Consider the following 24466-nt stretch of genomic DNA (forward strand, 5'->3'; position numbering starts at 1 on the left):
CACTCACAGTGCTCAATCTCAACAATAATAATTTCAGAGGGCCAATACCAGAAGCCATTGGCATTTGGCAACCTAAGAAAACTAACAAGACTCACCAGTTTAGAGCATTTTTTCACTGGGGCAATTCCTAAAACAGTTCCAGGCTCAAGAACCTTCAACACTTAGATCTTTCTGGGAACAGGCTTTCAGGCTCAATCCCCTAAAGATATAACAGGTTTAAGAAGCTTGAGGGTTAGTTAAATAACTGATAATGTTAATTACCGTTGGAACTAAAAGAATCTCTAATAGTTAATAATCATTCGAAAGTTAATTACAAGCTAGCTAAGTGAAAAAGTTAAATGGGAGAATGGAGGGGGGTAAAGTATGAACATTCAACCAGATTATTATGTCCATACTTCTGAATCAATTGACTAATATTCTTAATAAGGCTCTTGGAAGCGATATTTTGACAACCTCATTGCAAGTAGTTGGTCAATTTAAACCTTGCTCCAATATTAAGGGATATTACATATTAGTGCGTGGAATATTTTATGATATATTTTTTATATTTAGTTAGTTATATTTTAGGTAACAATATATGCTTATATCTTCTTTGTTTAGTTAACCATATATTAGGTATTTACCAAAAAAACCATATATTAGGTAATACTAATATCATATGTTTATCCTTTTCTTATTTAGTCAGCCATATTTTAGGTAATTAGGTATGATTATTCTTTCCTTATATAGGTAGCTATGCTTTAGGTAATTGTGCATGTTTATTGTTTAGGGTTTATAAAATATTTATTTTCCTGAAAAAGTGGGACAAAATTCCTCCACAAAATTCTTTAGTACCTTATTTAAAATGGATTATTATTTAAATTTTAATAAATGTTACTCTCTTTTTAATTTTATCTCATCCCTATCTGATGTGGCATATATAATCTCATCTATTTTTATCACCCACCTAGCAAATATATGTATAAAAAAATTTGGTAAATTTTGTGGTACCCATAAAATATTTTGGGTATGGTACCCGCATTGAGTAATTTAATAGATGATTATTATATTTTTTAGGTAAATTTTTTTACATTTTCACATTTCATTTTACTATTCAATTAATTTCATCTCATGAAATTTGTTTTTTAATGAAAAATGGTTTAGTTGTAGAGATGAACGATGATTGTTAGGATGCGCGCAAAATGACCATGATTGACGGATGAACAAAGCCTAAAAAACACAACCTACAAATCTCATGTCTCTAAAAATTAAACGTTGCATCACTACGATAAAATAACATCAAATTTATAACTTGTACATACTTCTTTATTATTGAATTATCTCATTTTGGGTACCATACCTTGATTTGGGTTAAGGTACCATAGCAAACATAATGTATAGGTATTGAACTTAAATAAAATTAATATATACCTTCATAGCTACCGATAGATGGAGAAAATTATTTGCATTTATATCATCTTGGTCAGAGATTGGATAGTTACCTTATCTCATGTTCCGAAAGATAGCTCAAGTGGTAAGAGTTAGGGACATAAGAGTTGAGTAGGATGAAGGGTGAAGGGTCCAAGGTTCGAACCCTGAGAATGACTAATTTACTAACAGTACTAACAACTAACATTTGCCTATAAAAAAGAACATTATCTCATGTTTCTCGTAAGCTCAATTTAGTTGCAGATACTTTGATTTTTCAAGCGTACAATCTATAAGATACAACTCATTGTCGGATATGGAAAGTTCCTCCCCTCCAACTTGAACTCTCTTGTGCGTCAAGATAGGCAAACTGAGTATCTTTACCATAAACTGTCTCAAATGCTTGAGGAATTGTGTCGCGCGATCCCAATTGATTGATCTCAACTTTACCAGCTCATGAACATTCACCAAACTTGAGCAGTAGGTTTAGACTCGGTCAGCCGTCTTGATGAAGATTGACTTCATCTAAAGAGAATGAATTTACTTCGGTTCACACATCATGCACTCGATCCATCTTCTTGTTTAGTTTTTTTTTTCGGTTTGCGTTCTCCAATGGACCCAAGTCCAACCACATAATATTCAATATGGGCCTGTACGTTCATTCATCATGATTGGGCCGGCCCAAACATTCTCCACCGTGGCTGGTGGTGCTGCAACCAACCCCACCGCGCAATACACATACGCAATGGTGGTGGTAGATTCAGAGCTCAAACACTCACTGAAACGAAGAAACCATGAACATGGAAGCGTCAGAGTTGGATGAAGCCATGAAAGTGCTGGACTCTTGTTTATCCCTCATCAATTGGCGCCTCAAACCTTATTCCAAGCGTCGATTACAATTAGGTCACTCTTTCTCTACTTCAATTTCATCATCTTCTTCAATCAATTTTCTTCATATTCATTCATTGATTTTTGTGGAATAGCAGATATTCTTGCACTCTGTACCAGAATGAGACCAGTTGTTATGGTTGATTATGGAGGAATCATGCCTCAACTTCAACACCATCTCTCTTCACTCCTCCACCTTGCTCACAAGGTCCATTTTCTTCACTTTAAGGCACTGTTTGGAAGAGTTTATTTTATAGCATAAGTGCTTATGCATGTGTTCGAGAGAACTTATATAAATAGCTTCAGCTTATTTCAATAAGTTTCTCAAGGTCCCATTTGGGAAAATAGCTTAATTAAGTGCTTATGACATTAGGGCTTACTCATAAGCTAAAAAAAATATTGAAATAAATTGATAATAAGCTATATATAAGCATAAGCTATCCTAAGTAGCTTATGAAAATAAGCTCAAAACAGCTTATGGAAGCTGTTTGCATAAGCTTTCCCAAACATTGTTACACTGGCATAAGCGCTTATGCTATCAGATAAGCTCAAATAAGCTCTTCCCAACGGGGACTTAGTTTATAAATAAGCGTTTATGCGAAAAGTGATTCTTGTCATAAGCACGTAATTAAGATGTTTATCCAAACACGCCCTGTTATTATTTTTGAGATCGTTTCGTTGTCACCAGTTTGGGGAAGTGATATATGTGGTATTTGATAGGATCATAGAAAGAAAAGTTGGGTGTGTTTGGGATGTAGTGACTGTTTGGTGTCTTCATTCTTCTCATGGTTTTTTATTTTGTCATTTTTTCATCGACACTTTTTAACAGGAGTCACCCATTTTTGAGCATATAAGAGTGATGGTTATACAAGACATGATATACTTGATACATGCAACTGAACTAGCTCACTATGTCACTTCATGCTTGAACTCTCAACCCAAATTGCTCTTTGTGGACCTGGAACATGATCCCCCAAAGGTATTTTCTTTCACTGCTTTGCAAATTGGATTGTTGTTAATTTATCATTTTTTTTTTCAATTTCATACATTATCCTTATGTGTGTTTTGTTAATTTGTGTTCAGTTGATAACACAAATAGAGGAAAGCCAACTAGCGATGCAGTTCGTGTCGATTCAGAAGCAGTTTTTGACAGTGTTTTCTTCTGAGGGGATCACTGATCCCTCGCCATCCCAGGAAGCGAAATGTGTGGATGATGCTAACTCCTCTGTTGGGTGTTCTAACTCTAGTTCTACTGACTGCATTGATCTCAGTAACTTCTTGGACAACACTGATGTGATTGTGCCAACCTTGAATGGGTAATTCATTTCTAGTGATGTGCTTGTTGACACTTACACTTGCTGATTTAGTACTTGCGGATTCAAGACATGCTGATTAAAAAAGAATGCTGACATGACTCTGGAAATTTAGCATTTACTTTACTATTTTCTATATTGGTTTCATCTTGATATAACTGCAAATGTATAGGAGTCTGGAGACAAAAAGTTGATTAACTTTGTTCACATTTATCTCAAAAACTTCCTTTTACTTAAATAAATTCTTGTTGCCTAAAGTTCCACTGGTAACCCATTTGCTGTTTCTTTTATGTATGAAGTGTTCCATGTACAGTAGATTGAAGAGTTCATAGAAATTAGCAAGGAATGTTACACAAATTGCATGTAATAGTATGTTATAGGGTATATTTTTATCTGCTGGAGGATACATGGTTTATGCCAGATTCCATTGCCCTTTGGGGAGTCAGATTCCAAACAACAGTTTGTGTCATCCTACCTGATTCTTGCCAGGAGAAGGATGGTTCAAACCAATTGGTCAACTACACTGTTATATTTACAGTCACTGAAAAGTAGTAAGTTAATACTGTCACACGTTGTGGAGAACTGAACATTAGCATGTAATGTCCTGATATAAAAAATCTAAGTAAACCCATTAAAACTAGTCTGTATGAAGGAATTTGCATTTTTACCAAACACTGAATCATTTTGGATTTTTGGGGGATCAGTATCAATTTGTGCCACATGAATGGTGGTTCTGTTGTATAGCATATCTTATTTGCTTCTGATTTCTTAATAAACATGTATTATGTGGAGGAACTGTCTAATTTGACTGTATTTATTTGCTACAGATGGCTTCTAGGCTACCCAGTGGTGTATCTGTTTGGCAAGGAGCATATAGCTGATGCCATTTATAATCTGTCGACCAAATATCTTCATATTTTCCAAGTGTTTGTCTGCAGGTTTGTTTTCGTACACTTTTGTCCATGGTTGATATTGTGCAGTTGCCATTATATGTCTGATGTAGGAATTGTGTGAAATTCTCCACAATGTAGTTTGTTCCAAAGCTTTTGTTTGCAAAGGCAGAAAGTAAGGAAAAAGGATAAATAAGGCCAAGAAAGGTGGTAAAAGGAGATAACAATGATAATGTGATATAGGTATTTAGGGTGCTTTATGTCAAGAAAAGAGGTCTAATTATGCTTGGCCACGGTTCAACCTAATTTCAGAATGGGGATGATGTCATTGACTTACCAAGTAAAACACGCACACGCACACGCATACATATATTGGACTCACTTAAGATGACAACAATCTTTCTTAGTTTCTTTCTTTTTGTATTTGTGGTTAAGCACTTTCTCACAAATTGAGTACATCAAAATTTGAACTCTTGCAGGAATAGTACTCTCAAGAAAGGAACTCAAGCTGAAGAACTGTTAAGGTGAATATTGCATGTGATTGTGAATTTCATTTAGTCAATCAGAATTTTGGCAATTGAGCCACTAGGTGTGTCTTAATTGATAAATTGAGCTCTGAAGAGACCTAGGCCAAGCTAACAACTGACCCGGGGTTAGCCCCACATTAAAAAAAGGTGTGAGAAGATGAAGCATTTTACCCTAAAAGAGGGGAAAAAAACTCCTTGGTAATTTTGTAATTCCAAGTTTTGGAAATATTGGTATGGTAACCTTTAAGATGATTAAGCTGCATGCAAAAAGTGGGAAAAAGAGACAAATTATAATTACTATTAAGATACAGATCGTTTGTCCATTATTTATTTCTTGGAGCTGCTAACAATTATAATAGGTTGTCTGTTGTTACATTGATGATGTAACACCACTTTGCTTACATTTTAAGCATGTTTAAACAGCTTTACAGTGCCTTATGATCTAAGCATGAGGGGGAGTAATGAAGAATGGGTAGAGGCTTTTATGGCTCACATGCGTGCAAAGTGGGAAAGATGTCCAAATGCTTGGAAGTCGTTAAAGATGGAGGTTAGTGAGTGTCATCCTCAAGCTATCGTGCTTTAGTATTAGTTGTCACCTCATCTAGGTTCTACCTTTGCTGAATAGAATTTGAATCCCCCAAAAAGGTATATGATGTACTTTGAAAAGTGTACTTAAATTATTTTAGTTGTTGAAGGATATATGATTCTGAAATTGCTACTTGCGACATGGACTACTTATAAAGTGTACATGGGAGTTTCAAAAATAAAGAATATATAGTTTGTTACATTATCATCTTAATCTATAAGAATTTCGTTCATATTTTTTTTGAGTGTTAATGTTTGTTAACACAGACGCCAACCGGTAGGCAATCATACATACATGTTGGCAAATTTTTTTGTTAACTACATGTTGGCAATTTGATATGTATGTAGAAGTGAGCATTTGATTTAATTTATGGCCAAATTTAGTTTTGAACAAATTCATGGAACTAGTTATAGTTAATTAGTTGGCACAAGCTCTTCTATCGACAATTAGACAGAAAAGAAAAACTAATTAATAAAAAGGTAATGTGGGTTAAGAAGCTGCAACGCTTATGAATCAAGCTTTCATCAATCACTGATCTCAAAACTTGGAAGTTAACATTATTTGGCAAAATCTCAAAGCACATGATCTTGCCGTCAAAATACAGAAGACCAAGAAATGAAAACTAAAGAAATTCAAGAGACAAATTCCCTCTTAAACCAGCAACTCAAACGAAAAAAAAAAGTGAAAAAAAAAACTGGACAAGAAAATGAGATTATGCGGTAAAAAGTTTTTATGCTCCATTGATGAGCTTCAGCACATCCTCTTCCTTGGGAAGGGCTGGAATTGCTCCCTTTTTAGTAGTTGTAATTGCTCCACATGCATTTGAATACTTGAGCACTTCTCTTAACCTTGGCTCATCCTGCAAATAGAGTAGGTGAAAAACAAATCAGTCATCAATTATAAAACTTTAAAGGATCTCTATAATTCGTGTTTCCAAGCCTTTAATAAAGAGTTGTCAAAATCACAACAAAACTAGTAGCTAAACACTCACTTCAAGAATGGATTGATCATCAACAATCTTGGACAACAGAGAACCAACAAAGGAATCACCGGCGCCTGTTGTATCAACCGTGTTGACATGATAACCTTCTACTGTTCCACGGAAATTCTGGCTCATGAAAGAAAACAGAGAGAAGCTCGTTAGTGTTTCTACCCTAAACAAAAATTACCTAAGGCATAACAAAATTATTTCAAATTGAGATCAAGTAGTATATGTTCATGTTTGGATACACCCAAGATCACGGCAGACAGAAACAACTTCCCTTAGCTTTTGGGGATGTCCACTGCAGTTTTCTATTGTATATCCAAACATGCACCATATCCACTACCTTATAGAAACACATTCTTTTCAGTTTTTAGGTGAAGCTAACCAAACATCTGTTTATTAGTATGACAGCACTAAAGCATTCAAGAGTGAAGTTTGAACAACCAACAGTGTAGAGTACAAAAAGGAAGTGAGGTAGGTGAATCAAATTTAGGGTGTAGATTTTACCTTGGTGTAGTATTTTGAACCATGTTCACCGAGAGTGACAAGGAGTAATTTCAAGTTGGGGTGCCACAATGACAAAGCAGATTCATCATCAATTTTGTCACTTCCAGTGAGGAACTCCAGCTCATTGTCACTGACCTTAATCAGATCAGCCTTGTCCCAGATGCTCAGAATTTGCTTGCGAGCTTCATCTGCTGACGGCCACAACGGCAGGCGGAGGTTAGGGTCATAGGAGAGAAGACATCCAGCATCCTTGGCAACCTCCATTGCCTTCAAGTGTGCTGATCTACATGGCTCCACGATCAAGCTTATGGAACCATAGTGGAAAACTTTTGCCTGTAGTAAGAAAGTAAATGGTCAATAACCAAAGCAGTGTTCGATTTTTTCAACATTTTTTTGCAAAAGCATCTTTTTCTCTGTATCAATTCATCAATCAATTATAATACTCATAAGTCACAACACATCTCTTTCTTCTCCTTTTTTTCTAATGTTCAAACCTTTGTACAGCATAATTGCTCTAATTGAGACAGGCCACTAAATAATGCATTTTTTTACATGTAGCATGCTGGCTGTAAATTATAGATCTAGAGTCCAATATCGAAAAGCCAAGGAAAAGTTATTAAATTATCAATGTGCCGCCGACCCCTACATATTCAATTAATTTAAAGAGCACGAACAAACCACTAAATTCAATGTGGGCCCCCAAAAAAGTATTCTCCCATCAAGTCCTTCAAATTATTTTATTTTTGGTGAAGTCCTACAAACTATTTAAAACAAGGAAATAAATTGGAAATAAAAATAAAATAAAATGAAGGCGATAATCACGTGGTAGAGCATGAGATTGTCAAATACAACAAAGCGTGACATACAATGCCACACACATATTATTAAAAGAAAAAACAAAAATCATACTAGAATTTGTAAGCCTATAGTCTTAAACCATCAAATACGATTTTCACTCTCTTAATGTGATCTCAGAGCCTTCAAATGATTAGTCTGATAACTATCATCGGTCGGATAGCCGGTGGAATAGCATTGTAACAAATTGTCAAAAACAAACAACTCAAGAAAATAGAAATGTCCAAAACCTTTGATTTAGGAAAAAAACCAAGAGGATCGGTGGATTCATAATCCATTTATCCACTCCAATATTTGCTGCTTAATTGTAGCTATCAAGTGGCACGTGAAGCACGCATTCTGATACACCACCAACCCCACCCACCCATTTTTACCACCTTCATTATCGGTGTCCGGTCACCGTACCACCCACTTCCGACAAAAACAAATATCAATGCTACCTATGCGTATAACGTAAGGTTCGTGCATCCTAGATCTACCCTGGGCCCCACCACCGCCGCGTCAGCGGCCATGTCTTTTCCTCCCACCTCACGCCCACGTAATCGCTTACGCGCGTGCGTCCAAACACACACATAAATGGGTTTGATCCTCTCTATTGAAAACAATAGAAAGTGTCGAGTTGCTTCATCTAACCATGGACCATCATCTAACCATGGACCATAATCGATGGTTAGATGGAGCAACTCGACACTCGTTCGGAGAAGATACAAATATATCTGAATCTTATAGGACCAAAATCAAAACCAAAAACATGACATGAAAACGAAACAAACGACGAACATAGCAAAACGTTAAAGAAAAGTTTAAGAGATGCATACAGATCTGATGAGTTCGAGGTTGAGTTCTTCAGGTTTGAGGAGCATGTCGGCGCTGGGGTTTCTATAAAACATGAACTCACGCTCCCCGTCGGCGCGTAGGGTGACAAACGCCAGTGCGGTACGCGCGCCTTCATCGAACGTGATCCCGTCGGCGCGGACGCCGTTCTCCTTCAAGATCCCGGCGAGCATGTGACCGAACTCGTCATCGCCAAGCTTCCCGACGAAGGCGGCGTTGCCGCCGAGTCGGGAAACAGCGATGGCGACGTTGGCGGGTGCGCCGCCGGGGGCTTTGAGGAATCCCGGGGCTTCTGCAAGGGACACGCCGGAGACGGTGGGGACGAAGTCGATCAGCATCTCGCCGAAGCTGACGATCAGGCCGGTGCCGGTGCTGGGGACGCCATTGTTCAACGCCATTGGAGGTTGATTTTGACTTTTGAGGAAAGAGAGAGAGAGAGATAGGTGTTGATTTTCTTCAATGAGTGTTGGGAGAGGCAGAGAATGGGGTTGGTGGTGTTTATATAGAAGGAGAGAGAATGAAATTGAGATAGATAACAAATTAAGTAATTTACAATTTTACATGATCAAGGATTCATCCAATTAATCAAAATAAGAAAGAAAAGATTATGAAATGGATATGAAAATTAAGGAGAAGATTTAATTTCAAATGGGGTCTAAATTAGTCTTATCACATTATAATTGAATTAAAAATAATTTTTACGGAGATTAAAATTAAAGAAATTGTAATAGTTAGGTTTTTATGGTGATTAAATTTTGTATATTTTTATCTAAAATATGCACTCAGGGTCAGGGGGCACTCAGGTTATCATCGAGGAGTCAGATAGGAATATAAAATTGATTTGCTGAAAGTTGAGATTTTGGTGTCTGGTCATTGGTTTTGGTTGGGAAATCAATGTTGTATTTGGAGTTTTGGATGGTTTTAGATTCGAACTTATTTTATCCTTTTTCGGCTAATAGTGATTTGATCCAATTGGCTTGTGTATTGAACAAGATATAAAATGATTAGCTGCGTGTTGCTGACTAGATATGATAAAAACATATATACATGTATATGTGTGGCTAATAAAATACTATAGACTAATACTGTAAGAAATCAAAGTATGTTTAAGAAAAAAGAATTAAGTAGTAGTTAGGAGTTCGATTCCCAACTGTTGTGAATGAAAAAAAAGTCATCAGTTAATATCTTATTTGCTTGGTACGCTAATAATCAATTAGGTAGATAACTTAATTAACATTGGAAATATTAGATTTTATTTATTTCTTATAATGTGATAAGATTCAAATCTAATTAAATAAAAAAAACATTTAACATGGATCATAATTCACACCTATCACATTATATTCCAAATAAAACTATAAAAGGTAAAAAAAATATATAAGATAAAAAATGTGATTAGATATCTATATAAAACTGTGATTAATGAAGAAATTTGGTTGGAAATATATATTAAAATTTTCACACTAGAAAATTAAATCCTTTAGTTTTTTTTTATAAATATTTTCTCTGAGAGAGGTTTGATTTATTTTTTGAACAACCTGTGCGAGGTTAAAATACTAGTATTTTCTTCATCAAATTTAATCATTCCCTGATTTTCCCTTTTCTTCCTCTTCTTCTCTTATGTCCACATAGCAAAAACATGAGGTCTTTTAGTTTTTTTTTTTGTTATAAGAGGAAAATATGTGTTTTATCGTTTCTTTTTCCTTTGACCACTAGTCTCCACGGGAAAAAGGGGTTTCACATCACTAATCTGGCTCAGGATACGGTAGTGATGTCCATGGCCACAAATGTATTATTTATTACCTTAGAGGGGATCGAACCCGGGCCAGAAATCTAGATAAAATCCTTTAAGGAAATGCACATTCACCACTTGTGCCACTTTAGATAGACTATAATTGTTTTATTTTATAATGATAAAACAAAATCATGCCTAAACAGTCCCAATCCCCATCACGTATCTGACTGAGGGTTTAGCTTTTCTAATTTGAATTATACCAGCCAACAACATGCAGGAAATTGTTTCCAATTACTCGTTTGGTGCGGCGGTGGTTCCAAAGTTCAAATATCAAACGGGAACAATGTTTTTATTTTTAATCCTAACGAGGGAGAGGTTTTGGGAGTGGTGGCTGGTGGCTATGGTGGTTAGAGCATCTTTAATAAGAGATCGTAACACAGTAGAGATTGTAATGCCACATAAAACATGTAAATAAAGTTGATAAATAAATACAACGTACAATTGTTTGGTTAAAACATGTAAGCATCAAAGTTTGTTAGGATTTTTTATCGTCAAAAATTGCCTAGCTAATATAAAATTAATGACGGTAAAAAAAAACTTAAAAGTGTCATAGTACTATCCACCACAAAAGGTTGTATACACCCATCTTTTTCGTAAATCTAAACCTAAGTTAATGGATACAAAATCTAAATCATGGTTGTGTCTACCGTGGTTATTTGCAAACTGCGCCATGGTGAGTCAGTTTTATTTTTAGATTAATAAGACAAAAATATCCTCTATTTCGAAAAAAAATTCGTTTTTCTCCCTCCATCATCTCCATAGTCCCCGACACCACCATTTGCTCTAACTGTCATCGACAGTGATTTTTCGATTTGATCATACACCGCCACCGCTTTGGATCAAAACGGTCGACGATAGGAGTGGATCTGCACTCTACAGAACGTGAAACCATGTTCAAGATTGGGGGAGAATGTGGGGGTGGGGATGGGTTGGAAATGAAGAAGGGTGTTTTAGTAAATTAAGATATAATTAACAAATGAATTTTTTTAATGATAATTTATTTGAACTGCTAAAAATTAAAAATATCATATCCAACGGAGCAAATGTAAGCTGACTCACCGTGGTTCACTTTGAGAGTGATCAACGATAGACAAAACCCTAAATTATATCAATCAAAACTGAAAATTTTGCAATCTTGCTATTTCTAAGACGATATAAAGAGTGGAGAGGGAAAAAGCTAAGCGTTGACACAACATACAGTTAGTCTTCCAAAAAGGTCTTCTCAGATTCTGCAGGTGATAGTTTAGGAATTGCTTTCCTTGAAATAAAGAATCATGCATTTGTTGGAATAATCTGCAGGTAAGGAGAGAGGAGTGTACCAAACAAAGGAAACGTAATATGTTAATGTTAGATGGGGCTGTGGTCATAACGTTCATTCTCCTTCATGTGTTTCAGTTTTACCAAACAAAGGCAAAGAGGAAACGTAAATATGAGTGTTTATTCATTGCTAGTTTCCTTTTTAGCTGTTGACATTTGACACACATTCATGTATTTCTCTTCTCTTCTCGTGCACATACTATAACCATGTTATTCGCTTAGTCTCCCAGACGCCATTGAATTGGATGAGACAATCACTTTGGTAACCATTGCCGTACTTATTCATCACTCTACATCCTTTCTTTACAACTCTCTTTTAGCATTCCCTTAGGCCTTAGCTTCACCCTTTTCTACATAGATAAAGTTAAAGAAGAACTTTTCAAATTAAAAAAAAAAATGGTGAAAGCATACACCAAAGCATAATTTTTTTTCTTCCAGAAATGGATTGAATCGGACAAAATTTTAGGCACGTATATAGTTGGTGGCTCTTTTCAACCTATGCTAACTTTTATAGCAGTTAAAAATTGTCATTTATGTGTGTATCGATCGAATGTCCGATAAAAAAGTGTAAGTTTATATATTATTTCTCGTCATTTTTTGTTTGTGTTAGTATCCTCGACCTCCAATTACGTATATAATTTTCCCTTTCCAAGTTTTCTTCTTTTTCTACGATTGGAAGTTAGAGTGTGTTCGGTTTTGGTTGCCAGTACATGTCACGACATGCTCTGGACCATAAATCACTTTTAGCTAGGTTGTTCACCAACACAGTTTTTACATTGATAGTGAAAATTAAACACACAACATTTTAAAAGGAAGTCACTCGTCCTTACCAATTGAGCTAAAATGAGTTGGTCTTAAGACACTAAGTAGTTAATAACCATTGATTCACTTAGAAGTTATTTTTATTGTTTCATTAAAGAAATTAAAGTTTAGTCAATTCTATTTCACTAGATCAAATGCATAGTTAACATTGATTGTTGATCAACCTGGCTTAGGTCAAGCCAAAGATCCATAACACCTCTTAATTTTCATCATCATAAGGAATCTTATGGGTTGTTCCTCTTAAGAATCTAATTCATTCATAGACAAGTTTTCATCTTCTATCTTCCGATCGATCTTCGGTCTTTGCAAGCTCTACGTATGTAGAATGAGCTTCTGTCTCAGAAAAATCTATTGAAGAATGAAAAGTATATAATCACCACTCAATGAGAGTTTTTCTAACTATGCATTCCTTGATTCCCCTTTTACCAGCTGGATAGCCGCCACTTTAATTTGGCCAGCCAATATTGATAAAGGGTTAGGACATAGGAGTACTATGGTTGTTTAGATTCCTTCTGAGCAATTACAATGAATCAATGCTAGCGCCTATTAACTCAACAAGTGTCACATAAAACCTACTTAAAATTTATACTTTGTCTTTCATGAATCACGAAAAATATATTTCCCAAAGTTTAAAAAAGTTTCTCAAGCAAATTAGTTTTGGGACATAAACATGTACTAAATTTCATAAGTGACTAGTTTTTAACATAATCCTTCATAAAACTCCCATGATAATTAAACAAGCTAGTAAACAAATTAAAAGGCACTTGATATAGTATCTGTCGTATAGATGAAACTTTTATTCAATCAAGAGGAAACTACAAAAGGGAAAACAATTGTTGAAAAAGCAAACCAAAGAGCAAAACACTCCCTTCACCAGAAAATGAAAAGAAAACTTTATGGTATGGTATGTTGAGCCGGATGGAATGAGGTAATGGTCCGGGCTCAATACCTCAAATGTTCTTTTTTTGATACATAACCATGTTCACTTATAAACAACTTTTTGGAATCAACAATTTCTTTTGACAATTTTTTTAACCCAACCAAAACAAGTACATGTTCTTTTGAAAAAAAATAACATTTCACAAAAAAAATCTTTATACTATTATCATTTGATTTTTTTTAGCTAATCAAATATTTTTATTTTTAAATGAAGAAAACTTGGTCCTTTTAAAATAAATTAATGTAGCAAAAGCACTTAATTTTTTATTTTAATATTTTCAGGTTTTTTAACAAATATATTTCCAGTGCCGGTAGTCGAGAGACTAATTACTCACCTCGGGTTAGCGCACCAAGCGGTAAAACACTAATCAATGATTTTTACATTCACAAGAGTAGGTAGGGTGTTTAAAGAGCGGGAAAAAATTTAATATTTGTATTCATTATTTTTTAATGGACTGATGTTTGAAATGATTTATTTAAACCAATTTATGAACATTTTGTTTAGAAAATAAAATTTTGAGAGTCAAGTAGAATAAAGAAAATCTAGTAGTGATAGCAATTTGCTTCAAAAACTAGGGTTAACTAAGCTTTTGGTCCCTGAACTATGATCGAGTGCTGGTATTGGTCCCTCACCGGAGCAAAGTCTGAGAATAGTCCTCACGATTAGGGTAGTAGTCGAGATTGGTCCTTGCCTGAGAGGCGGCTCCGGCGAGGTTTGCCAAGTGTACGATGGTGCTGACGTGGCACACTTACGTGTAATTTTTCATTAATATTTATATTACACTAATTAAAAATCCTTAAATTTTGTAGTGAATTAATTAAACCATGTAAATGTCCCACTATGATAGTTCAAGTGGTAGGAGTTGGGGGACATATGGTGGGTAGGGGAGGTCCAGGAATCGATTCCTGGCATGTACAATTTATCTTTCTGATGTAAAAAAAAAACACCATGTAAATGGAAACAGATCAATCTGAGCTTGCAATCGTGCAATTAACTTTGCCTTCCTCTCCTAATAGGTGATCATCTTCACACTGCACTCTTAATTATCTCTCCATAAATTACAACAACAAAAAAACCAGATTACTTCTTCAACATTTGTTCTTCATCCTCGTCCCGACTTAGATTTCTCCTCTTCAACATCTCGTTCTTTCTTCCCGTTGTGCATAAGAAAGACCCAAACCACATCTCGATCTGTCTTCTCTGCATCTTTGTCGTGTGATCCCAATCTCGTCCCTTTCTTTCTCTCATTGGATTTAGGGTTTTTTTATTGAGATTTCTGGGTTGAGGTTATGGGGGTTCTGGGTTAAAGAAGAACAACCAGAAGGGTTTCTTCGTTTGTGGTTTCTTGGGTTTGTGGATTGGGGAGGAGAGGGATGTTGGTGTGGTTTTGTTCTCTGCGTTCTGGGTCTCTCTCACTGGAGATTTGGGTTCTGGGTTTTGAAGATGGTGATGAGATGTTGAAGATGGGTTATTTTTTCTTCTGGGTTTTGAATAACATGATAGAGGTTGAAGATGACGAGGAGGAAGAAGATGATGTTTCAGAAGTTTTTTTTTACCTCTGTAATACACATTGATGATTAATTGATTTCTAATTCAAATAATAATTAATTATTATGTTATTTATATTTTTATTATTAATTTTATTTTTAATAATTAGTTTATCTGATTTGGAAATGAATTTAAATAAAGAGAAAAAAAATCCAACTAGACTTCATTAAGTGACATGGTTGTGATAGGCACTGTGGTGACAAATAAGCATATTGGTTGAAGCCGCCTCTCATGCGATGACCAATCCCAACTATTACCCTAACCGTGGGGACTATTCTCGAACTTTACTTCGACGAGGAATCAATACCAGCACTCGATCATAGTTCAATGACCAAAAGCTTAGTTAACTCTAAAAAGTAAAAACTACTCTCACGTCTTATAAATATTGTTGTTTAAGGTTATGACACAAAAAAGAAATGAAACAATTATTAATAATTGCATTTTACTAAAGTACCCTTATTTATTATTTTCTAGTAACAAGAAATAATAAACACTCCATTCAATAGAGATAAAGTGTAGAACTGATAAGTGCTCATTTTAAGTATATTTGAATATCATTTTAAGCACTTATTTGACTTGTATGCTTGCATTTTTTATCATTTTATCCCCAAAGTAATTAGTTTAGTAAATACATAATTTTAACTTATAAATTGTGTAAACATTATATATTTCATGTGTTTAACTTGGATTTTGATGTAGGAAAGAAATTCATGAAGAATCCAAGTTTAAAGTAAAAATGTGCAATTTTAGAGAGGCTGGGTGCTGAGCACCAACTTGGAGATGTTGAGCACCCTAAGAAGCTGAAGAATCTTTGTCCTGAAGAAAGCAGAGCGCTGAGCGCCCATGACGGTGGGAACTCTTCAACTTGAAGAAACAGGGGCGCTGAGCGGCCTCTGAAGGGCGCTGAGCGCCTGTGGCCGCCTCAAACACGTATAAAAGGCCAGAAATCAGATTTCTGAGGGATCTCTCCCATTCTCTTCGATTTTCTCCCAATTTTGGCATCATAACATAGCAAGGGAGATGGGCTTCATGGAGGAGGGGTCCTTGGGCTAGGATTGGATGGATTGGAGCTTCAAGATGGTGATGGCAGCCATGGGAGGACAGTGACAACCTCCCGGAAGCCATGGAAAGCTTCCATGGTCGTGATTACGTCGTCTCCTCTTGGGTTTCGGTTCTTTCTTCTCTTTCCCTTATAGTTTTTGTTTTCTATTTGTGTATTTAGATTGTATTACTTGACTCTTTGATTGTTCTAAGTTCGTTCATTGATGTAAGTGGAAATCTTTCATGTATGGTGTTTCTCTTCGTACTTCATGCTTCTAACCAATCAATTGATAATCAAAAGAGTTTCACTAATTTATAAATAGATCGATAGGTTGATATGAGTTGGTGTATGCTTAGATCAATGAAAGTAGAATGTCTATGTCTTAGGCCACGCCGTATGTTAAAGTTTTGCTTTCTACACTTCAAGTATCATTGATTTGTGATAGATTTTTATGGACTAGCATGAGATCGGGAGATAATTGCGGGTCCGGTTCAAGAGAGAAACTACTCAATGAACTAGTTGTCTTATGTTGAGATTATCTTAGGTAGGAACAATAGTGGGCTTCCACGTGACAGGTGGAGTTTTGAGTTCTAACAGGAGTTTCCGGGGTGACAACGGAGACTTGCAAGCCTAGGGTACCTTGTCTTAGGATGAATTGGTCATTGGGAATGTCTTTGAGAGAGAACTTGAGCTATATTATTCCTTTTGGGTTTTCTATGAATTACGTCTATGAATTCTAATTGATAGATTCACCTAGGCTAGGGATAGTTAGGTGGATAGCTCTCGGCATCATAAGTGAAATGAACCATTACATAAGTGTTTGAGTTGAAAACAATCAAAGAACTAGGTGACAACATTTCTAAATACGTTTTCTTCTTTGTTACATCAGTAAACCTTCTTTTACTGTTTTCTTTTATATTCAAAAACCACAAAAACAATTTATCAAACATCTTTTTATCTGCTCAGATCAATATTTAACTGGTGGAACTGATGTTCACACAATCCCTGAGGACGATAAACCTGTATCTGCTTTACTATGATTGAATCTTAAGGGTTTAGTTCCAAAGCAGTACAAACAATGAGGAAAAAACCTTTATCAAATTTGACGCTGTTGCCGAGGCATAGAGAAGAATTGTGGTTGGTCAATATAAAAATTGATAGGTGAGATGAAATTTAGTTAATGCTATAGATGGAAAAAGTGAGAAAAAAATGCAATAGTTTTTTGAAACAACAAACATTCTAAAAAATAAAGTGAGGCTAAAACAACAATGTTTCTGGAATGGAGGGGGTATTAGAAACCAAAACTACTCATCGTTTAGAAGCTTATAAGCTAGCTGAAAGCATATAGTAGATAGTAGATAACTGGAAACCTGCCTGATTGAGAAAATGTTTGATAAAACTAGCTGTTGAACAAGTTTGGAAAATGACATCTCGTAAAATTTTGTCTATATTTACTTACCCATCAATATTTATATAATATTAAAATAATTATCACTTTAAATAATTTAATTCAGTTCAAATTCTTTATTATCTCAAAAGTATGACATTAATTTTTAATTTATTTTATTTTCATACTTTTATTAATTTAAATATGAGAATAAAAACTTTATATTTTAATTTAATAAAGTGAGGTTAGAGATGTCCTCCAGCGAATTCGAGATATGGTTTGCAGGTTCTTGCCGGTGCAACTCTTACATGTTCAGCGTGAGAAGAAGAATACAACGTATTGTTTGGCGCATTATACTAGTTTGTCCGGAGCTCAGAGAAGAATTTGGAGGCGCTCCCCATCGTTTGTTTATCCTTATTTCTATTTAGATGTAGTTAGCAAGTTTGGGTTTTTAATTTGTTACTTTTCCTCCTGTAACCAAAAAAAAATTACCAAAATATTTTTTAAATTTTATGAAAATTGGATAGTAATTTTTTAAAAATAAAAATAATGAAGGTTTAGAGTGTATATAAATATAAAAAGGATAATGGTAAAATTATATTAAAATAATTATGATAAAAATGAGAATAAATATAATTCAAAATAATAAGGATAGTAAGAATTTAATGAAATTAATTTTATTAATTCCACTTAATTAATATATGTGGGTCTCTTTCTTGACAATTATAAGGACTAAATGTAGTATTATGTTCATAGCTTTTATTAATTAAATAGCTTTAAATATTAATTTCATGATAAAATAAATTTATTAATTAATGAATTAATTATTTTTAACTTTGTCATAATTTCATTATATAATATTTCCGAAATTAAAAACTGGCAACTCCAACAAGTGTCACACCATCATTCTATGTTTTTCTCTTTCAAACTATAATTAGTAGGTATATTATGTCATATTTATATTTTCTGATTTTTCAGTGATTTAAATAAGAAATAATTGCATACTTTTAAAATGGCTTATGTAAGACCCTGAAATAAATAACTAGATTATTTATTTATATTCGTTATATTAATTAATTTAGTATTTATATTCTATTATTCTTATGTTATTTTCTGACTCGAACCCTATTACGAGTCATGGAAATTATTTATATGATAATTAGGTTTAGTTTATGACTATGGATGATACTGTAGTCAGCTTAAATATTAGCACGAGTCATATTCGCACCCGACTAAGGTCAAAAGTGTCCGAAAAAATGCTATATCCGCTCCTAGGGCACTGTTTAAGAGAATTTTAGAATTGAACGAAGAATAAGAACCTTAAGGCATTTTTCTCATGACCGTTGTTTCGTTACGAATCTCTGGACTGTACGCACGTTAGGTTTTGCTTCCCGGAAGTTCGTCGAAGCTAGACTTTAACTTTTCGGGGACTTTAATTAAGACCTTGAATGAAGAGTTTTTCTATTCGGGACTTCTAACGAAGTTTCCATCTGTGTTTCCTCATTCCCTTCGATGTTTGCGATCTTTTCCTAGAAGGAAGTTTCTTCATCCAACGTCAACTGCAAAAAGTAGTTTTTCGGCGAAAATCGATCCATACTGCGTTTGAACCATTTCTTTAATTTGAATGACCTCTGAAATGAGTTTCGACACTTTGTCGCCGAATACTCAATTTTTATCAATAGATGAAAGTACCAAGACGACTGCACCCGCGAAATCTTTCTTTTTCGCATTTTCCCTTCTCCTATAAAAGGAGAAAAACAAAATAGCTTCCTCATTTCTACATGAGAGGCCGCGGCCTAGAGAGAGAAAGGAGGAGAGAACTTCGTCGTTTCTTGCCTGATCGTCCCGATTTCAGTTGCGTTGCATAGGCACAGAGGTAACCTTCATAAACCTTGCATCCTTTTCTTCTTTCTGATGCTTTTCTCTATGTCTTTATGTGCTCAAAGTTTGGAGCTAAATGTCAAAATGTCTGATAGCTTCGATTTTTCTAACCCAACTACCTTCCCTACTGACCCAACTACCTTCCCTACTAACCCGACAGCTTAAATATGTTAGAGGTCCCTCTATTATAGGGCTCTTTTGGTTTAGGTCCTCATAAATATTTTTCTTTGGAAAACACCTCAAATGAAAAATAATAGTGTTCTTTTAGTCCCTGCCGTCAAAGTCTATTAAAAAGAAGGTGACTCAACAAACAGAGGCTGACGTGGACATTTGTCACCTCATCAAGTGGGCCCACAAGGTGCTGACGTGGAAATGAGAAGAGAAATTTGAAAAATGTCTAATGTAAGGTTCAAACCCCCCAACATGGAGCTTTGGGGGCAAAACCTTTACCCGATTCATGGAGGTTTATTACAAAACTTCTTACCACAAAGACAAAGGTTCCTTACAAGGGCTCTTTTTCCTCCTAAGGGTTTTTCCCACTGGGTTTTTCCTTGGGAAGTTTTAATGAGGCTCTCGCTTGGTGTGCATCTTTTAGGGCGGGTTTGGTGCTGTTCTTATGATACTGTTCTTGTATCTTTTTGTTTCTCCTACCATGAGAAGGATGTTCTGATGCTCATTTTTATCATGTTAATAAAGCTTCTTGTTAAAAAAAAAAAACTTATTGATGTGCACAAATAAATATATTTTAAAAACAAAGTGATACTACTAAATTTTGAAACATTTGCAAAAGAAGAATTCAATCCTACTAGAAGCATGAAAAAAATTATTTTTTTATATACTCATCAATATTTAAAAAAGTTCAATATTTGAACTCTAATAAAATTGCAAGGTTTAACTTTTTTAACATTTTTTTTTTGAACTTTTTTTTAAACATTTTCATGTTTTGTAATTTAGTTTACTTAAGTATATATTGACATTTTATATTTTATTTTGTTTAAAATTTATACATTTTCTACTTGTCAAAAAAATGAACAAAATGTAATTTTGAACACTACCATAAGCGGTTTATCTAGCATTATAAAATCTAGCAATGTCACTATATTTCTAAATCTATATTTAATGGTGCGCTATATATCAAAAATTAATCAATAGGTTAGTTGTAGAGGACTTTGTTATTAGCATTAATCTTGGGTGAAGGATCACTTTCGTCTCTAAACTTACATGTGTCGGACATTTTAGTCTCTATTCTTTCAAAATGATCGTTGTCCCTAATGTTTAAAAACGTCGATCATGTTCGTCCCTGGGTTTGATCCCGTTAGTGAACAGTAACGGTCAGGTGATTTGACACGTTATGGGCCCAAGTTGACTTTCCACGTGGTTTTAAATATTAAGAATTTTTTTAAAAAAATTTAAAAACTTCAATTTAGTCCTTGGCCAAAATCCCCAAATCAGAAAAGCTTCAATCTCTTCATCATCTTCTTCCTTATCATAATCTTACCCAGAAAAAATAATTGAACATGATAAAAACTCTCTTTTTCTTTATCATCTCATTCATGAACCAAATCATAAAAATAAAAAATAAGATAAGATGAATAGTTGATTTAGTAATTCAATATAATGAACCCCTTTCTCATGGTTCTGTTCAAGCTTCCTTTCTATTTGCACCAGTGCATATCGTAAACAAACAAAAGAAAATCCAAACCAAAGCTCTCAAATCAAAGAAAAACAAACACACGAAGAAGATAGCTAAGAGAAGGGATTTGGAATTCGCACCCTAAGCATTAGATTTCCCACCCCACTTAATAGTGGAGAAATACATAAATGCCCCTGCGTGTTTTACTCCGGGAAATAAAATGTCGGACTGATATGAAAGTTAATATTCTGGATTCTTTCATTTAAGAACATAGCACGGGTTCACGTTAAGTCATCTGGTTAGGGGGTCCGGAAGTTAAACTCCTGAACTAATTCGGAATATAAACTTCTGAACATTGGAAAACTCCTAGGGTGCGAAATTCACTTTTGTAGTTCGGAACATAATATACCGAATTAGTTCGGGAGTTTATGTTCCAAACACATATCAGACTAGTTATTTTGCTAATATTAGATTATGGACTATTTGTAACTTTTCAAATGCTTGACCTCAGGATTATGTATGTTATTTTGCTTCACTTCAAGATTATAAACTCATGTTATTTTGCTTCAATTGAATTACAAGCAAATGTTTATCGGCATTAAGTGATTCGACAAATTAATTCCCGAATTGGTTTGGGAATTTAAATTCCGAACTAATTCAGAAGTTAAACTACCGTATTTTGAGACGGTAGTACATGAAACTTATGTGCATCACGTGATTCGGGAATTCAACTTTCGAACTCGATCCGAGAAAATAAGTACCGAAAGGCACTTCTGCCATTTATTTTAATAAAGTTGGGGTGCTAAATCCATTGGTTGGGGTGGGAATTCCAAATCCCCTAAGAGAAAGGTACATGAAAAATGAATACCCGTTATTAATGAAAACCAGATACAAATGAAAGTTCCTTTACTTGATTTGAGCAAAAATCACAACAACCCAGTATGTAAATTGACAATCAGACGAGAATTTCCATGGTTTTGAGGCAAAGTGTCTTCACTTCAGACTCCTTCAGAGGCTCGTACCTCTTCAACTGCTCTATTTGCCTATCTAGGTCAGACAACACTCTATCTTTGCAATTTCTTCCTTCAATCTCTGAGTTCACTGCTTCAATTCAATTCGTGTTTTGTTGCATCTTCAAACCTAGAAAAAAGCTCAAACCCAGAAAAATCCCAAACCCAGAAAAAAAAAAAAAACTCAAAGCAAATGAAGAAGATGATGATGGTGGTGACGTGTAATGGGATAATCATGTTCAGATCGCGCTTTCCTTGAACCAGAACTTTATGTCATTCTTCCTCTGCTCCCAAATGGGTACTGCTGAATCGGTGAATGGAGATGAGGGGAGGAAGGAGGAAGGAAGCAAGAGAAGCAGATGCACAAATTGAAGTATTCTAGGGTTCTTACTCTCAAGGACTAACTTGAAGCTTCTAAGTTTCCCCTAAACGTTTAAATTCCACGTGGAAAGTCCACATGTGCACATAACGTGCCAAATCACCTTGGTCGTTACCGTTCACTAACGGGATCGAACTCAAGGACGAACGTGATCGATGTTTTTAAACATTAGGGACCACGAAAGACATTTCAAAAGAATAGGGACTAAAATGTCCGACACCTAGAACTTTAGGGACGAAAGTGACCATTCATCCCTTTAATCTTATTGGGTTCAAATCTTAATTGGTAAATTTTATAATATTTTAAGATGAATTTTCAGCAATGTCATTGTGAATGAGCTATATATTAAATTATGCACCATAATAAAGACAAAGCTCCTAGCCTACCGGTAAAGTTTGAGCTCCTTAAGCACCATGATGGGGTTCGAACCTTACCTTGAACATTTTCAAATTTCTCTTCTCATTTCCACGTCAGCACCCCAAGGGCCCACCTGATGAGGTGGCAAATGTTCACATCAGCCTCTGTTTATTGAGTGACATTTTTTTAATGAACTTTGACGACATAGACTAAAACATCAATATTATTTTTCATTTGAGGGTGTTTTTCAAAGAAAAATATTTATGGGGACCTAAACCAAAAAAGCCCTAAAATAGAGGGACCTTTAACATATTTAAACCTTTTAAAAATAATTACTGTGTTAATATTGTATTTAATAATTATTAATGACATTTTTCTAAAATAATTAATGTACTAATATTGCATTTAATAGTTATTAATGATATTTTCCAAAATAATTAATGTGTTAATATTTCATTTAAGGATTATTAATTACATTTTTCCAATATAATTAATGTATTAATATTGCATTTAATGGTTATTAATGACTTTAAAATAATTAATAAAATTTCTTAATTAATTTTTGTTCTTATTGAAATTGAGCACCACTTAAAGTGACAAGCTTCACAAAGAAGTTGTGTCTATTCAAAATTTGAGCCTTCAATTTGCTTATTTGATAATTCGTTTACAGCTCGACAAAATAATGTTATGATCAAAATTGCAAAACACACAAATCCTATCCTATACTCTACACTATTTTTTTAAACAAAAAAGTGTACACTCCGACAAGTGTACGTCACCCACTCAGTTTTATGTTTTTCTTTATAAGCTTTCTCCATCATATTATAATTAGTAGATAGATGATGTAATATTTTTATTTTCTAATTTTTTAGTAATTTAAATATTAAGTAATTTCATATTTTGAAAATAATTAATGTTTTAATATTGCCTTTAATAGTTATTAATGATTAGAATAATTAACAAAAGTCAATTGTGACTTTTTTCAAAAATAACTATTGTAGTAATTTGATATTTAATGATTTTTAATAACATTAGAATAATTAATAAAAATAAATTGTGACTTTAAATATTAACTAATTCCATATTTTTTAAAAATAATAAATGTATTAATATTGCATTTAATAATTATTAATGACATTAAATTAATTAAAAAAATTTAATTGTAGCTTTTTTCCGAAAATAACTATTGTATTAATTTGACATTTAATGAGAAATAACAATCTTATCTATTTCAATTTTTATAAATACTAAAAATTACGATAAAGTGGATATAAATCAATAGTCAGAAAGCAATATGTTTAATTTTATTAATTATCATACTATAACATTTACTAATTCAAAATATTAAATTTATTAATTAATAAATATAATATATTGAATTAATAAATGTGGATTTGTTAGTCAACGTTTGAATGCTCATTTCAAGGATTTAATTTGGGAAGTTTGAAAAAATCAATATAAAATATTTAAAAATACTATTTTATGACATTAATGGGTCTATTTATTCTGATTGAGAACTACTATAAAATGACTCATGTAATACTTGAAATATCAAAGCTAGAA

The 24466-nt window shown here is 34.1% G+C and overlaps 2 protein-coding genes across 2 annotated transcripts; one reads left to right on the top strand and one right to left on the bottom strand.

Moving 5' to 3' along the window:
* Positions 1-2092: 2092 nt before the first annotated feature.
* Positions 2093-5810, top strand: LOC130749554 (uncharacterized). Its single transcript, XM_057602929.1, has 7 exons — positions 2093-2310; positions 2394-2503; positions 3125-3274; positions 3379-3611; positions 4436-4546; positions 4978-5022; positions 5449-5810. Exons 1-7 carry the CDS (start codon positions 2202-2204, stop codon positions 5606-5608), a joined length of 918 nt encoding a protein of 305 aa, XP_057458912.1. The 5' UTR covers positions 2093-2201; the 3' UTR covers positions 5609-5810.
* A 286-nt stretch (positions 5811-6096) lies between these two features.
* Positions 6097-9302, bottom strand: LOC130749553 (probable fructokinase-4). Its single transcript, XM_057602928.1, has 4 exons — positions 8777-9302; positions 7104-7436; positions 6603-6719; positions 6097-6470 (listed from the first exon to the last, which is right to left on the bottom strand). Exons 1-4 carry the CDS (start codon positions 9188-9190, stop codon positions 6342-6344), a joined length of 993 nt encoding a protein of 330 aa, XP_057458911.1. The 5' UTR covers positions 9191-9302; the 3' UTR covers positions 6097-6341.
* Between the last annotated feature and the right edge of the window lie 15164 nt (positions 9303-24466).

This window comes from Lotus japonicus, chromosome 3 (assembly GCF_012489685.1).
Source record: "Lotus japonicus ecotype B-129 chromosome 3, LjGifu_v1.2".
Taxonomy (NCBI): Eukaryota; Viridiplantae; Streptophyta; class Magnoliopsida; order Fabales; family Fabaceae; genus Lotus; species Lotus japonicus.

Coding starts and splice junctions, on each gene's coding strand:
- LOC130749553 (XM_057602928.1), bottom strand. CDS start 9,190: ATGGCGTTGAACAATGGCGTCCCCAGCACCGGCACCGGCCTGATCGTC. Junction 7,437..8,776: donor ACCTCGAACTCATCAGATCT/GTATGCATCTCT, acceptor TTCTTACTACAG/GCAAAAGTTTTCCACTATGG. Junction 6,471..6,602: donor ATGATCAATCCATTCTTGAA/GTGAGTGTTTAG, acceptor CTCTATTTGCAG/GATGAGCCAAGGTTAAGAGA.
- LOC130749554 (XM_057602929.1), top strand. CDS start 2,202: ATGAACATGGAAGCGTCAGAGTTGGATGAAGCCATGAAAGTGCTGGAC. Junction 3,612..4,435: donor ATTGTGCCAACCTTGAATGG/GTAATTCATTTC, acceptor TATTTGCTACAG/ATGGCTTCTAGGCTACCCAG. Junction 4,547..4,977: donor TTCCAAGTGTTTGTCTGCAG/GTTTGTTTTCGT, acceptor GAACTCTTGCAG/GAATAGTACTCTCAAGAAAG.